The 16,569-nt window shown below is 47.3% G+C and overlaps 2 protein-coding genes across 2 annotated transcripts in view; one reads left to right on the top strand and one right to left on the bottom strand.

The window, feature by feature from the left end:
• Positions 1–1,003: 1,003 nt before the first annotated feature.
• Positions 1,004–10,745, bottom strand: ncs1b (neuronal calcium sensor 1b). Its single transcript, XM_067227645.1, has 8 exons — positions 10,682–10,745; positions 8,313–8,337; positions 5,418–5,556; positions 4,276–4,354; positions 4,099–4,187; positions 3,693–3,770; positions 2,640–2,747; positions 1,004–2,073 (listed from the first exon to the last, which is right to left on the bottom strand). The coding sequence occupies exons 1-7, from the start codon at positions 10,743–10,745 to the stop codon at positions 2,649–2,651; spliced, it is 573 nt and encodes a 190-aa protein (XP_067083746.1). The 3' UTR covers positions 1,004–2,073; positions 2,640–2,648.
• A 4,996-nt stretch (positions 10,746–15,741) lies between these two features.
• adamts13 (ADAM metallopeptidase with thrombospondin type 1 motif, 13) overlaps positions 15,742–16,569 on the top strand; it is a 9,003-nt gene continuing 8,175 nt past the window's right edge. Inside the window, exons 1-2 of the mRNA XM_067228503.1 lie at positions 15,742–15,822; positions 16,149–16,215. Coding sequence (XP_067084604.1) covers positions 15,742–15,822; positions 16,149–16,215 — 148 coding nt within the window. The remainder of the gene's footprint in view (positions 15,823–16,148; positions 16,216–16,569) is intronic.

Here is a 16,569-nt window from a genome sequence, read left to right on the forward strand (position 1 = left end):
GGCTCTCCAAACGGGGGCGGAGATGGGTGTTAAAAAGGGTCCTGAAGAACAACCTGATTTTATGAGTGAAACTTGACCCGACTGTGACTTCCAGCCCTAACCCCATCCCACATTCTATTGGACAGCTATTCTTTCGTTTCTGAAGCGTGTACTAGAACCGAAATTAAATTGATAACATTACGCACTTTATTTGTATGGCGGAGAGCACTTTGGTTATAAGCCATGAACATTGTCTCAGTGACCACGGTTTATAAATAGCTACCGTTTATATTCAGCTGCCACGCATCTAATTTTGTACCCAGTCGCCTACTGCTCATGGTGAATAAAGTAGATTGACATGAGTCAGAGAAACATCACGTTTTGGACAAGCCTCTTCGTATACTTTTCTGTTAGACCTTACATCCAACTTGGAAATTTAAGATCTGGGTTCAGCTTATTTGCATTTTTTCACTGAACTGTTACAAACAACAAGCAACGCGATGCACGTCATTAGAAGCCATTACACACGTTTACACAGTATTGGGAACTAGGTTGCACGGAACATCAGTGATGTCATCCTTAGCCTCCAAGCCTGTCCTTTCCTGTTTGTCAAACCCTAAGGTTCCTTTATTCCTAATGGCTGTGGATATCTCCTGCAGCCAGCACTGTTGGATAAGGATGAATGGTGTTGACCTGGGTCGACTTATGGCCCGGTTGAACTGGTAGGTCTATACCTAGTCATGTCTCATACACGACTATCATCAGAACACATTCCTATTCCAGTTTGAGTTCAGCCTTTGGATAAACATTATATGACCATCGTATTGTATACCTTTTTTTGTACTGAACAGACTGATTGCAGCACAAAAAAGGAACAAATATTTCCACTGTAGCCTCCACTGACGTAATCTCTTGATTACATGGATCTTGATGTTTATTTAAACTGAGTTGATATTGTCAACTTGTGAGGTGGCTTAAAAAGAATTTCAATGACACTTTATGTAAATGAAAGTCAGTTAAATGCTTTTTTTTTTTTTATTGTGCTCTATCACTACAAAGAGGAATTTACATTACAGTGACCTCACTTGCATAAGGCTGAATCAGAGAGGCTGACTAGTTAAACACCGACACTCAGAAGGAAACGATCTAACTGACCAAAGAATAAAAATCATTTTAACATGCTGGATTCCGCCTCAACAGAACAATTCTCCTAAACACACAGCCTGCAAAAGCTTCACAACGACAATCTGCCTGTCTGTGTCTCCGGGGACAACCGAGGCTGGTTGTCCACACAGGGAGTCAAACTGTCGCTGGAACTGACGATGCTAGTTTGGGACGTGTCACCTGTGAGGGATTGAGCTGTGTAGCGTGGCATGCTGTTCAGGGGGAAGGGGTACTAGCGGGGCTACATCGGGGGCTGTTGGAAGAGGAAACACACAAAGAACCACATACCACAAATATAATAAAGCTGTTCATTTAAAAAATTAAATTAAAACACACACAAAAACAAGCATTAAAAATAAATATATCTTTGATTGACAACACTCCAACCAATGACGCAAAGATAATAAAATATTACAAGCAATATATGCGTTGGCATGTAATCTGTCTTGACAAGTGTATACATCTAATTGGCCTCCATTATTTCCAAACACATCCCCAGGTCCTGAAGACATGTCCAGGTGTGGTGTTCAGGAGGCTGGAGATGCCACAGGGACTTAGTTCAGGGTACACACGCACGACAGGTGGGACTACCAGGAGAAATACTTTCCGGAACGTTCTCTCCGAGACGGCTCCACTCCACGGTGCCAATGCTGCCACAGTCTTCTGAGAGGACCACAGACCACGCGTGGGGGCGGGGCTTCTCCTCATAGCTCCTCCTCTTCTGTGATGTCACAGGGGCCAGTGTTGTTTTTACTATGGTGGAGATGAAGATGTGCAGCTGACGACACGGAATCTCATGCAAGCCAATGTCTGTCTGTCTGTCTCCCCCCCCTCTCCCCCCCCCCCGTCTGCTACCAGAGGCTGTAGAGGGGGGAGGGAGGGGGGGACGTCCTCCACAGCTACAGGTCTGCTGGTGCCAGACTGGACCATCTGGGAAACACAACACACCGTGATTCATCAGGACAAACGTCGTGTTCATGCGTGTCTGGAAACATCATTTCCTGTTGATAGGGGTGAATTAGTAGCATTTCATCTAGCGCTACTGCAAAGACAGCAGGCAGCCTGCAAATTCAGCCCATTGAGCATTAACCGTCTGCCGCGATTCAACAGCAATTGTCAGTAATGGTGTGTGAAGAGAAAGCAGTTTACAGGAGCTCTCTCTCCCCCAAGCCCTGCCAGGCTGTCTGACGGCCAACAATCAGCCGAGGTCTGCCTGAATAATTCATGAGGACTAACTGTGCGCTGACAACGTCCTCTCCACTGACCTCAGTCTGTCGCCAGCATCTACAAGCACCACTCAAGAGCTTTTGTAAGGAAAAAAAACATAGCAGTTTTATTATACTGCTGATGTTATACTGACAAGTTTGGCAGATATTCTACCAGGCAGTTCACTATACTAGAGAGACTAGTGAGTAGATCTGGAAATTCCTTTGGGGTTAATAAAGGGAATCGAACATCCAGTGGGTGTTTTTGTTGTGGTTACTGTTGCCACTGACCTTCCAGCTCTACACCAGGCCGTCGTAGAGAGACAGAGCTTGTACAATGGAGGGGTCAGCCTTCGATCCCTCCTGGAACTCCTGCAGAGTCAGCTTCCCATCGGCATTCTGGAACACAACCAGACAGAGCACCTTTACATCTCTTCCAAGGTCTTTTCTTTAATCTTCTAAGTCTTTTTTTGGCACTTTACTTTATGTCATTCATTTATGCAATTCCATGATTGGAGAGACAACTTTGGACCACTAGTGTTCTCCCCCAAGCCCCGCAACCTCCAAGGTGTTTTTGTATTTTATAGTCTTGTTTCTATGGATTTTTTCTACGTCTTGTTGCAAAACCAACTGCCCTCTGGGGACAAATGAAGTAGAAAGTTGAAGTTCTGGAACAAAACTTCCTCTCATTCGAGTTCTGGAACACAACCAGATAGGAAGAGTACAGTTTTCCTCTCCTTCCAGTTCTGGAACAGAACAGTAGCTGATGTTACTTGCTCTCATCAGCAGGGGGCAAAAGTGATTCTCAGACCAGTGAGAAATGTATCGTGGCTTTTCAGCACAGTTTTGCTGATCCAGTTCAGTACACTCGAACGGTCACCCTTCCCTTTTTCCGTCCCTCTTTCTCTCCTTCTCTCTCCCTCCCTCCTTCCCTCCCTCTCTCTGCTTGTATAAATGACTGAGTGTTGCGGTCTCCTGCTAGTCTTCTGGGCCGACCCTGGCACTGAGCAGGCAGCTGACAAACACGTCCATGCTGTCTCAGCTTTCACTGGGCTGCCGTCAGAGCCTGCCCCAGGCGAGGGGGCATTAGCTCGGGCTCTGCTGGGTGGAGGGCTGGGTATCTGGGGGTATTAGAGCGGGACTCTGCTGGTTGTTTATGGGTGTTTAATATAGACTGCAGCCAGGGTGGTGTTTGTAATGCTGCAAAGGCTACAACTGACATGTTTAACCTGCACTGCCTGCCTCACTGACCCGCAGCGCAGTGGTTCCACTCTCTTCCTCTGGGATGGGAGGCTGCTGGGAAACGTTAATGGGTTCGAAAGCAGGCTTGTGTAAAGGGTCTACCTTGTCCATCATGGCAAAAATGCGATCGACTCTCTTCTCAGGCGTGTTCTCCTCTTCTGGAAGCTCGACCGTGTTTCCCTGAAACACACAACACACACCTGGCCTGTAACAGCACACACCTGGCCTGTAACAGCACACACCTGGCCTGTAACAGCACACACCTGGCCTGTAACAGCACACACCTGGCCTGTAACAGCACACACCTGGCCTGTAACAGCACACACCTGGCCTGTAACAGCACACACCTGGCCTGTAACAGCACACACCTGGCCTGTAACAGCACACACCTGGCCTGTAACAGCACACACCTGGCCTGTAACAGCACACACCTGGACGCACATAAAGGCTTTCAACATAACAGAGAACAAATACCGTCGATTAGTAACGTGAAACAAAAAACACTTACCACCATCTGATAAATGGCGTCTACAATGTTCAACATCTCGTCTCTCGTGATGAAGCCATCGTTGTCCAGGTCATACAGTTTAAACGCCCCTGTTTAGACGGCGAAAAAGAAAAAATATTAGATCTATTTTTTCCGGATGTCAGCACCTAACCCTAAGGTCAGAGGTCACCTCCTTACATCTCAGCTTCTCGTCCAGTGTCCCTCTCGAGGTGACCGACAGGGCCTGGATGAACTCGGAGAACTCGATGCGTCCGTCCTGTGGGGTGATAGTGGACAGCCAGTGTTTTTAGTCAATTGTTTTTTTTTCTTCTAACATTTTTTTCACAGTGAAAGGAGAGGAGAGAGGAGGAGAGGGTAGAGGAGAACAGAGAAGCCTTAAACCGTAGAGTAAAGCAGTCCAGAGGACAATAGAGTACAGTAGAGTTTTGTAGAGTCCTCATAAAGTACTCATCAATGATGCAAACCTATTTTTGAAAAAAATCGCAAATATATTTTCAACCTTTCGAAACTCTATGTATAAAATATTTTCAAACCTTTAGAAATTCAGACATTGATTTGAGCCCCACGACTGTATGGATTACTTAAAAAGTGTTGCAAATAACCTATACCCATGTCAAAATGCAAAAACACAAGAATTTACATTTTGCGACAGGCCAAGTTCAGTTTGGGACGGTTCATTTAGCAATTCGGGACAGTGAAGAAAACAGTGAGTTGCGAGCCCTGCATGTGGGCCCTGCCTGCTGCTATTCCTGCCCTGCACCTGGCCGTCCCCTGAGAATACAGCCCATCCCCAGGTCATTAAGAAGACGGATGCTCTTGCCACGCAGCTTCAAAGTTATTCCCAGCACATAGGACCCGCTGTATTTCAGGGGCTAAAGATGTTTTGGGGCTCATCACTGACTACGCAGCATGAATGGACTTGTTAGAGGCTCTTCCAGGCCCCTCCTGGGACAGACTGGTTTCTGCTTTGCGGGGTTCCCACACACCATCACCATCATGCGACACAACTCCAGCACAGAAGGTCCAATTACCCAACATGCATTGGGGGGCAGCTCTGGACCCCCCGGGTGCGAGGCAGCCATCTCCAGCCTCAATGAAAATGGCGGTTTCCCATATTGTCAGAAATGTCATTTCTCAGAAATAAAACCCTTAATAATAATGATCAGAAAAAAAACACACTAACAATAGCACACCTAATAATCATAGTCAAGCGGTTGCTATGGTGACTGTATCTTGGAGACAGGCAGAGCAGCATGTGTTAAATGACAGTAACGACAGGATACAGTAGGCCTGCCGACAGCCCTGGGATGATACTGTACCTTGTTCTCATCAAACACGTTGAAGACAAACAAAGCGAACTTGGTGGGGTCTCCGAAAGGGAAGAACTGCTTGTAGATCTTCTGGAAGCCCACAGCATCTAACTGACCACTAGGGCAGTCCTTGATGAAGCCCTTGTACCTAGTAGAGGAGAAGAGAGGCAGGGAGTCATGGTAACTGTAATAATACACAACAACAGACCTTTACACAAAAACAAAACAAAAACAGAAACACTATCATAATTATACTGATTATTGTGAACAGCTGTGTAATATAACAGTTTGTATGAGTAAAACACATTTCTTACACAAGAAAACTCCTTTGATCTAATTTTAAATGAGTAAACCTTTGTTAGGCTATGTATCTCCTTAGCAGATAAGACCAGATACAGCTAATCCAATAAAAGGGACAGACATAGTTAAGTTTAAATCCAATCACTTTCGAGTATTTCGTTTGATAGTGGGTATAACTGATAGATAGATCTGTGTGCTTTATACATCTTGGAGATAATACATATGGACATCTTAGACAGCGCTAAATTTAGAACTGGTTCACATGCAATTTCAAGCACAGTCACTCAAAGGTGGGCATTGTACAACTCAATTAGGCTTATCACGCTGTAATAACAAGACAGTAATGTCTCTCCACAGATGCTGAGGGGGAGGGGGGGAGGGGGGGATATGAAAAAGTAATAGGAGAGATGATTAGTTGGAGAGAGAGAAATAAACTCTCTCTCTCTGTCTCTTTAGTCGGAGAAGAAATATGATTCAAATAAAGTTAAGTAACTCAAACTTGTAACTTGAGAAAAACACACAACTTTTAAAAATTCAAAATCAGGGCAATATTCCTAGCAGGTTCATTAAAATATTTTGATTATTGTAGACCAAGTGCTGCTTTCATATCCGCTGCTCAAACACATGTTTACGAGCGTGTTAGTCACAGACATGGAGCAGGAGGACTGGGTTGATCTGGAGTGGAGCCCAACTTGTTCTGGCTTATACTGCCCCTAATATGAGTAGGGATCAGATGAGAAGGAGACTGGAAGCAGGCTTGATCACACAGCAACACAAGCAGACTTCTGTTGTTTCTGAGAGCCTCCTGAATCTGGTAGCCCTGATCTCACAAGCATGGTACATGCTACATAGGACTACTTACTACGTGTCTGCTACATGCTAGGACCACCCTGCCTGTGTCCTGCTGGAAGATACTACTGGCCTGTCTACAGAGCAGCATCGCTCTGTTGTTATTGATTAGCTTGGGGGGTAAGTCCATCTCACTAATGCTACTGCCCCCTTGACTATAATCTCAATAAAAACACATTTAATTTTGTGGCACAGGCCCGTTCATCTAATAGAGATAATTCTTGGATGTCTGTGTGCCCGAGCTCTAATTACACACCATCTGCCGGCTCCCTGGTTAAACTCCTCCTCCTCATCCCTCACACACACTGCACTGTGTTGATCACCGCTGATCTGCAAGTGAGGAGCCACCAAAGTTTTCATTATAAAAAACAACTACTAAACGCTTGAGGCAGTAGTAGCCAGGCCGGGCAGGGAGGGGTTATTCCACACCAGTGCACCCCGGGAGGGCTCCCTGGAGACGGCTGGGCTGTGGAGCCTCTGGCCCCAGTCCGCCCTGAATGCCGCCTCCAAACCCCCGCTAACAGGGCCCTACCTCCACACCCCCGCTCACAGGATCCCCGGCTCCACTCACGCAGAAGGCTCAGGGTCGTGACTCCCAGCCGGGACTGATGCAACCTAGACCCTCGCCCTCCAGGCGCTGGAGACCCCTCTCTCGCTCATCACTGACGGAGGAGAAACGTGGTTCAGACTGACGTGGTGACTGGAGCTCTCGATGCGTTGGATGCCCCCGGGGCTAGCGGGGGGGGGGGGCTGATACAACAGCGATGACATCATCTGCAGCTTGGGATGAGATCGTGCTGCTGCCGCTGCTATCTCCGCGGCGACGGAACGCAGCCAAGAGTCTGTCTGAAGACAAAGAGCTCTTCGCACCCCATCAGAGCTCTCTCTGGTAAGCAGCAGCAAAAGGTAGGTCAGGCCCAGATCAAGGAGGAGATTCACTCAGTGTTATCAGCCCATGAATACTCAGTCTGGATCTCCAACCTACTAAGACAGGCTATTTTGAGAATGTGTCTGTCTGAGGGAGAGAGGACTGCAGGCTTCAAACCTAGTATCAAAGTCCACTCCTGCCCTAGTTTACGAAGCCCTCTCCCACAACCCCAGGCCTGATCTTTGTACATGTTTGTCCTGACTGTAGGAACTCCACACAGACCTGCTGCAGACAGAGGCATCAATCAGACACCATGAGTCAACAGGCGGTGACTCAGAGTCTGGCTGCTCTTTGGTCCAGCAGGTCAGCCACCCCTGGGGAGCTGTAGCAGACCTGGAGGAACACTCTCTCTCCACACAGAGCCTCCAGCACCTCTCCTGGACACACTCTCTCTCCACACACAGCCTCCAGCACCTCTCCTGGACACACTCTCTGTCCACACAGCCTCCAGCACCTCTCCTGGACACTCTGTCCACACACAGCCCCCTCTCCTGGACACACTCTCTCCACACACAGCCCCCTCTCCTGAACACACTCTCTCCACACACAGCTCCCTCTCCTGGACACACTCTCTCCACACACAGCCCCCTCTCCTGAACACACTCTCTCCACACACAGCCCCCTCTCCTGAACACACTCTCTCCACACACAGCCCCCTCTCCTGAACACACTCTCTCCACACACAGCCCCCTCTCCTGAACACACTGGCCTGTGATGTCATCCTGTCAGCTTTCACAGAAGCCTCTCTGCCAACAAAAAGGACCTTCCTTTTTCATGGAAGGTATGGAAGCCTGGAAGGTCATTAAGCAGGTTGAGGTTGTACTCACCACTGTTGCACTTCTTTCTCTGTAACTGCGAAAGAAACGGGAGAGAACAATGATTAGTTCAGTCAACACGCACCAAATAAATAAGCTGAAAGATTTTCTGTATAATTATCTCAGCCCTCCAGGAAAAGCTAAACATTTTGTAATTTCAACAGAGTAGCCCATATCTGATGCAGACAGACTACAGGAGAGCTATTAGAGAGCAAGTAGGAGAGAGATAAGGTGGATGGAGAGAGAAGGGAAGGAAAAGGAGAAAGGGGGATGGTGAGAGAGAGAGGGATGGAGAGAGTTAGAAGGTGAGGAGGAGAAGAGAGATGGGAGTTGGAGAGAGGGAGGATGATTGAGAAAGAGAACCAGAGAAAGAGAGAGATACAAACTGGTCAGCAGCAGTGTATCTTCTCTTATGAAGGAGAGTAGATTAGGGAGCTAGATTACGATCATGCCCACACAAGCAAAATTGTGATCTACCAGTCCCATTAGGTCTCTCTGCCTCGCTCCTTACTCTGGAGGAACCAAAGCAATTTTCACCATGTGAGCCCTGAGGCTAAACACAAGAGCAGGATCTACGGTAGCAGTCGGCCATTCTCAATCTGCGCCAAGTGAGGGAAATCTAATGTATAACGAAGGATAATGGATAATGGTCATGTAATGGACTGTACTACTTCTTTATATAGACTATGCTCTAAGTGCACTGCCTTTAATCGAGTTGCTATAGCTACCATGTTCTAAGAATATGGAGATATCCAAGATCAAAGACTAACAAGCCTGTGCTCACCTAAGCACGCATCTCTGTCTCACATAGGTGGGCTCAGCCTTCCACAGTAAGCATCATGTGACCCAACATGAGCAACAAACGCCAGAGTCAATTTCCCTACTGTCAGGCAAGCCAAGCTACCATTAAATTGGCCTCAAAAGTCAGCATTGTCAGAAAATTGAGGCAATTCACCATGGCTTAGATTCTATCAGCTTTTATTACGCAACGCAGCCAGAGGCGATGGGCAGTAATGCAATCAGCCTATGAAGAGGACAGCGGAGCTAGCAGCCAAGCTTTGGTCAGCAGGCCCCACCAGCTCTGTCACTATCACACTCTTGACCGGCTCTGACCACTGTAAACACCCTGGCTACTCACAGTACAGTAGAGGCCCAGATATCTCCTTCACTCATGTCGCTTTCAAGTGACTAGACCTACACTTCATTCGGGCGACCGAACAGCCTCAAAGACCTGGTATCACATGAGGATTTGAGACGTACAGTGCTAAGGAGTCTGGATAAAAAGAGAGCGTGGTGAAGGGTTGGCCATGCTGGGATGCTCAGCTCCCTGAGCAATGTTAACCAGATAACATCACAATTACACTGCTCCATTCCCAGGGTAATTAGGGGATGGAGAGGGATGCAGAGAGAGAGAGAGAGAGAGAGAGGGATGCAGAGAGAGAGAGAGAGAGGGATGCAGAGAGAGAGAGAGAGAGAGAGAGAGAGAGAGAGAGAGAGAGAGAGAGAGAGAGAGAGAGAGAGAGAGAGAGAGAGAGAGAGAGAGAGAGAGAGAGAGAGAGAGAGAGAGAGAGAGAGAGAGAGAGAGAGAGAGAGAGAGAGAGAGAGAGAGAGAGAGAGAGAGAGAGAGAGAGAGAGAGAGAGAGAGAGAGAGAGAGAGATGGTTATGGACAGCAGCAGACCGCCCATCCAAACATGAAGCCTAATCTTCCTCCACAGCAATTTCCTTCCACAGCAGCCTTGCTGGGTCTTGGCGCACAGAAACCCACCACACGAAAACACAGTCATTAAGCAGCCAATGGCTGTCAGCTCCCACCCCACACCTGCTCACTGTGTCACCAACCAATCACTGAGACAGCCTTCAAGCCGAACAATGCTTTACTGCTCCTGAGCAAACTAGACTGCAGTAAACACTTAAATGTGCATTAAGCTAGGTAATCAACAGAAGATAATGGAAACAGGCTGGTACTGAATGAGCTCTGCTCTGAAATTAAAGAAGCTCTTTGCCAAAAGACCCATAGGACACTTTTGAATTAAGTGGATGTAAGCCCTGTGTGCATTCATAAGCAGTTAACCACTACCAACGACCACAGTCTTTACCATTACATTTACATGACATTCATCTGCATGAGATTCAGAGATCAGCCACAGCTACTTGATAAGGGTACAATTAGACACAACAAACAGCCAGTTCTTCCTCAATGGGGACATACTTAGCCATACAGTATGTGGGTCCTTTTTGGGGTACTTGAACGGAGGCATGAGCCAAAACCTGCTCATGTGAACTCCACAACATGAGGGATAGATGAAATAATTCAACAGTGTTTCTCCAGCGGCGAAGACTTAAGAGTTGAAAAGGAGACTTAAGTATGTCGAGTACTCACAGTAGGTCTTCCTGGTCAGTTCCTCCACCACCTCTGGTTTGAGCTTGCTGTTGGATTTACCCATGGTGGTTGTTAGTTCAGCTCACACAGCACGCAAACCCGCACCCCTCCCACTCCACCTCGGTGCAAAGAGAAGCCCCCTTTACCACCCTCCAGCCTCCTCCTCCACCAAACACATGCAAATATGGACCTCCGACCGGAGGTAGAAGCAATTAAGATAAGTCCCTCCGTACTGTCCACAGACCTCCCGTTTGCCTGTCTAACGTTTGGTGCCGTCCACTCTGGAGGCGGCGGGCAAGGCCAGGCGGTCGTCCTCTCTGCCCAGACAGCCCTCACCAACCGTGGGCGCTCGGCTCTGCCTGCGGGGCACGACTCGGTCCCTGTGAGTAGAGTGGCTGCCTCCCCCCTTTCTTCAGACAGCTCCGTGGGCGTGCGAGAGTGGCGTTGCGATGCGTTGCTACCTTCCTCCTTGGTTACGGGGAGTCACTCAGTCTCTGAGTTACGTAGGCTCACTGCCTCGCGTTTCATTTCGCCACTCCTTCCTTCCCTCTCCCTCCCTCTCGCCCTCCTTTTCCAGAACTGTCTCTTCTCTGCGTCGTTTGGCTAAGTTGGGGGAATCCTCCTCCTTGACAGCTTAGATAAGGGTGTGAACTGAAACACAACAAGCAGAGCTGGCCTTAGGTGACTCTCCTGCGTTCAGCTGCACAGACACTCCCAAGCTTAAACTCTCACATACCAAAACAATTGCACCACACATCCTCACAAAGTCAGACTGTCAGGAACTGGAGCTCAAACAAACAGAGAAACAGGCTCTTTTTCAGGGTTCTCAAAAAGAACATCTATGGTCCACTCCCTGTGTAAAGACAGTGTACATCTAGGGATTTATAGACTTACCGTTTGTCCCCCCCTCCGCCTTTCGGAAGGACAAGTCAGCCTCGTTCCTGGACTCACAAAAGCCGTAGGGTAATCATTTTCGGAGGATAATGGAGTTTCTTCGTGTCAGGTCAGGGGGTCGGCATTTACCGATGCACAGCAACCAGATGAGACTCAGAATGGAGGCCTATGGTTAGATGTTTCCTCCTGCCCCGGCCATTTACTAGAGCTTTGCGGTGAACCTGGTCAGAGACGCCTTTCCTGTGCCACCAGGGTAATCTGCATCTTGTTTGCTCAGCCGACGCTCCTGTGTAACCCTGACACTTTGGAAACAAACCGACAGAGCAAGGTCAGAGCAGAGCCAAAAGGGCCAGATTACTGCAGACAACTACCAGCCTTAATCCTTGTCATCTCACCACCTCCAGACCTCCATGTTACTAGAGTACTGATCTTGGCAAAAGGATGAGGGTTTTTCAACTCCTTAAGCATTCTCAGCTGAACAAACTTGCTCATAATAATCATAGTCATATTTCCAGCGAGGTTACGTAAAAAAAAGCATATATAGACATCTGAAGCCAAGCATATAATAACAGTAATTTAGGCTACACTACAGTACTGTAATAGCTCTTTTTCCGTTCAGCGATGCAGAAAGTAGGCTAACTACAACTAAAGTAAATCAATCGCAATGTCTTGAATACAATACGACATTTGATCTTCTAAAGGACTACATTTCGACCCCGGCTGCTGAATATTTTTCGTGTTTATAAAACATCGTTTTGACACCGTGTCTTGCAGCTAAAAGTGACAGACAACCCCAGCACTTCGCAGAGCCGTCTGGACGCCATTCATTGCTTAGCAACACTAACAGTTACCCAGCTGGTTATAATCTTAAGAAAGATAGCACTAGCTAGCTCACTGCTAACTGCGTGTTAGGCACTCGACTCCGCAAGTCACAAAGATGTCAATAAATCAAGTAATAGTTTCAGTGACAACTTTTATGGTTATATATTTATCTAGATACTCACCTCTCATATAGACAGCAGACCAAACAAGAGGAATCACTGTAGTTTAAGACAGTAGACGAGTTGTCTGGTTTTAGACAGTCCCCGCGTGGCTTCCTCCTCCTCCGACGGTAGGTGCGCGGCTGTCAGGCAGGTCGCTGACAGGCACCGCAATACTCCAGACCAAGTCTGCGACGGTGTGCCAATGCACGATGCATTTCATCACGTTGTCTTATTAAATTGATAAATTGTAGGTGCAGTAGGCTACTTGAATGATACAGATGCTAATACAATGATACATTAATGAGAATAAATACGCTACAATGTCACACTTTAATGTGTAGTCTTATTTGCCACATCGTTTTAACTAGGATACTCTGCACGAGACAGACTGCTTGTAGATTTGCACTTTTATTTGATCATCATTGTTTCTTTCAGCAAATAGCCTGTTATGTCTGAATCATTTTGGAACTGGCACCATCAGCCTAATATTCCAGGCTGTTCGAAAATGTAAGAAAATAAAAACATATTAAGACCCATCATAACAGCAAAACAATAGTCTATTCACATCTTGCCATCTGTTCTCTTAGCATTCAGGACAGAGGACAGTTCACTCTGCCAAACCTAGGGCCAGTCTTAGTATTCACAACAAGGAGTCATGCAGTCCTATATCTGCTATCAGTGTCCACTCTTTCTCTGCTCACAATGGACTGAGCCCAATGCTGTCTCTGACACTGTTGCCAACACAGATCTATGACACATGTCATTGAGTAATGCCAAAACAGAATATGTCACCATTCACTGATTGAAAGAGATGGAGATTTGAAATGAGAAAAACTAATTCACTCACCAAGTACACTTTAGACGGTTTGGCTCGTTTGAAGGGTTAGGACTGTGTCCTCAGAAGTGATGGTCAGTGTTCGGCTCGGATAGTTCAGATAAGAGTGGCACCTTTCTAACGCCTCTACCTAATGACTACACCAAGCACATGCAATACAATGTTTTATTCATAACCTGGGAAACACTGCCCCAGATTCTTCAGATGTCCTGTACTTAGTTTATCACAGTTATGAAGAGACAGCCACACAAACTTATTGCCTAAACAACTGAACAGAAACATCCATATATTACAGAGTAGAAGAAGAAGAATCCAATTTGTGGAACGCACACACAAACACCAATTTACTTCCACCATCATTTAATTATGTCAACATTTAATGGTACCCTGTAGGCCTACCCGTCTCAGTAAACATGTGATTTCTTAATTGTCATTTACTCAATTAAAATCTGGTTATGGGGAAGAGAAATCTTTGGTTTGGTGCCCATATACAATGTATTTTTCATGTGACGGTAAATGTTAGAGGGATTATAGATGGTTGTTGAGAGAGAGAGAGAGGAGAGAGAGAGGGGGGGAGAGAGGAGAGGGAGAGAGAGAGAGAGGATGAGACAAGGAGAGAGAGGGAGAGAGACAGAGAGAGAGAGAGGATGAGAGAGGGAGGGAGAGAGACAGAGAGAGAGAGAGAGAGAGAGGATGAGAGAGGGAGGGAGAGAGACATAGAGAGAGAGAGAGGATGAGGGAGGGAGAGAGAGAGAGGATGAGAGAGGGAGGGCAGCACAGGTCTGAGAGACAGGAGGGGCAGATGGAGGGAGTGAACAAGGGGCAACCTAGGATGCATTTTTAAAACAGCTTGACCACTTCTCCATAAGTACTGCCCATACCAGCAAGTGGTGCCAGGCAGGGAAATCTGTTACCACACATTTAATATCCTGATAGTCTGCAGGTTTCAAGGAAAGCAGATTATTGTTCTTTTCCATAAGAGGTAAACCACCTCGAAAAGCACTAGATAAAATGATCACATCTGTCCGGTTGCTTGATACATGCAGTGGTAGGCTTCTACGAACTACAGTGACTTGGCTGTGTGAGCTATCTTTACAGCAAACGCAGTGTCAAGGGGAAATCAGTACATTTAGTCATTTAGCAGACGCTCTTATCCAGAGTGACTTGCAGTAAGTACAGGGACATTCCCCCGAGGCAAGTAGGGTGAAGTGCCTTGCCCAAAGACACAACGTCATTTGGGACAGCCAGGAATCGAACCGGCCACCTCCAGATTACTAGCCCAGATTCCCTAACCGCTCAGCCACCTGACTCCCCAATACAGTTCAGTTGACCTGGTCATTTACAACCCTTGCACACAGTCAGGGTATCTGTCGTAGGGGAAATGTGTGTCTTTAATTCACGGCATCTGTGAGAAGGGAATCGTTCCTCTGCAGATCTCTCTCCATACCTCAGCCCTGCTCGTGTGCTAACAGGGGGTCAGAGGGCTTCAGTGAAACCTCACTGCTGGTCTAATGCCTCGGATGCCCAGCTGTTAGCACCCACTGACATCAGCCAGTTATGAAGCAGACTAGCGGCAGATGGGGCTTGAATCCTAGCTTTACGGAGATAAATAGTCCCTCGGGAGGGGGGAGAGAGGGGCAAATAGATGGAGGAGTGAGGTGGGGGTGGGAGAGAGAGTGAGAGGGAGATAAAGAGAGTGAGAGAGAGAGACAGAGAGAGAGAAAGTGAGAGAAAGAAAGAGAGAGAGAGAGAGAGAGAGGAGAGAGAGAGAGAGAGAGAGAGGGAGAAAGGTAGAGAGAAAAATGGAGAGACAAGCATACAGACAAAAGCGTTCAGATAAAATGATCAGAAATGCGCATGTATGTTGCCCACAGTGCACAGCACCAGTCAGCAGTGTACATAATTGAACACGAAAATTAAACGACGACATACGGTGCAAGAGAAGAAGATTTTTTAAGGTTTTCCCAAATTTTCACTGTACAGCAAAATCCATTTGATTACATTTCCATGTGCTAATGTTTGGGAAAAATAACACAGTACATGAAACAAGCAATGAGACTGTACATCCTGTGTTGTACTGGGCTATCATACAGGAAGGGAGGACACTAACACTGATATCCAATGGCAAATAATCCCAAAGCTCATTGACCAATCAGAGGGCTTTTCCCTACTTTACAAACATCCACAGTGCAAAAACCAACAGATGAGTTCTGTCATTGATCAACTTTGTCCCCTGTGTGGGTTGTTTTTAGTAAACATCCCCGTCACTTCCCCATTTGGCTGGAGCTTATCCGAGTGAACGGGACAATCTTGGACTGCTCCGGGAACGGGAGAGAGAGATGACAAACATGACTACCTCACTGGTTCTGCTGCTTCTGCTGGTCCTGATACCAGACTCCTCAACGCTGATTAGATCTTCATTGGAGGAGGTACAGTAGGAGTAACAAGGGTGGTAGAGGGGGGGGGACGGGTCTGTAGTCAGGTCTGCTTGGGACATCTGAAAAGTACGTTGACCTCCTAAACCGTACACTGTACACTGTTTGGCCTGTTGGAATCTCCACCCACAGAGAGCCTAACTGTGGTTCACAGGCTCTCAGTGTTAAAAGCTGGGTGAAATGGAAACCACCGCGTTTTAAACCATCTGTCTTTCTTGACGTGGAATGGTACAGGCTTGTAGAATCTAGGCTGCAGGCCAGTCTTATCCCAGTGTTGTGGAAGATCATTAAACACGACCCTGTTCTTTCGTTTCCTGCAGCGATTCCTGCGCTCGCTGGATCAGGGGGACGCTGTGTTTTATTTTGGGTCGTCCTCCGCAGATTCAGGTACAGAGGGGACCTACAGGGGTGCAAGCCAGACTGCGTCCTCCACATGAATAAATGATGCCACAGAAAATGTGCCGCTTGAAAAAGTAATAGGAAATGTCTCCATCTAGTGGCAGACTTTCAGCTCCTCTCGCTTGCCTGTCCCTCTGTGGAGCTCCACCCGGGGCCCTGGCAGTGCTCCTTGGAAGCCCAGGGGAGGGTCATCCTGCTGGGGATGAGAGAGGGAGAGATGCCCCTCTCCTGTCCCCCCGGAGTGGAGAGCGTCCTCGGTGCCACTCTGGGTGATGTGGGCGCAGGGCCTGCCACGTGCTGTCAGTACCCTCATGTCCTACATCCACCCTCATCCAAGGGATT

Source organism: Osmerus mordax, chromosome 24 (genome assembly GCF_038355195.1).
Source record: "Osmerus mordax isolate fOsmMor3 chromosome 24, fOsmMor3.pri, whole genome shotgun sequence".
Lineage (NCBI taxonomy): Eukaryota > Metazoa > Chordata > Actinopteri > Osmeriformes > Osmeridae > Osmerus > Osmerus mordax.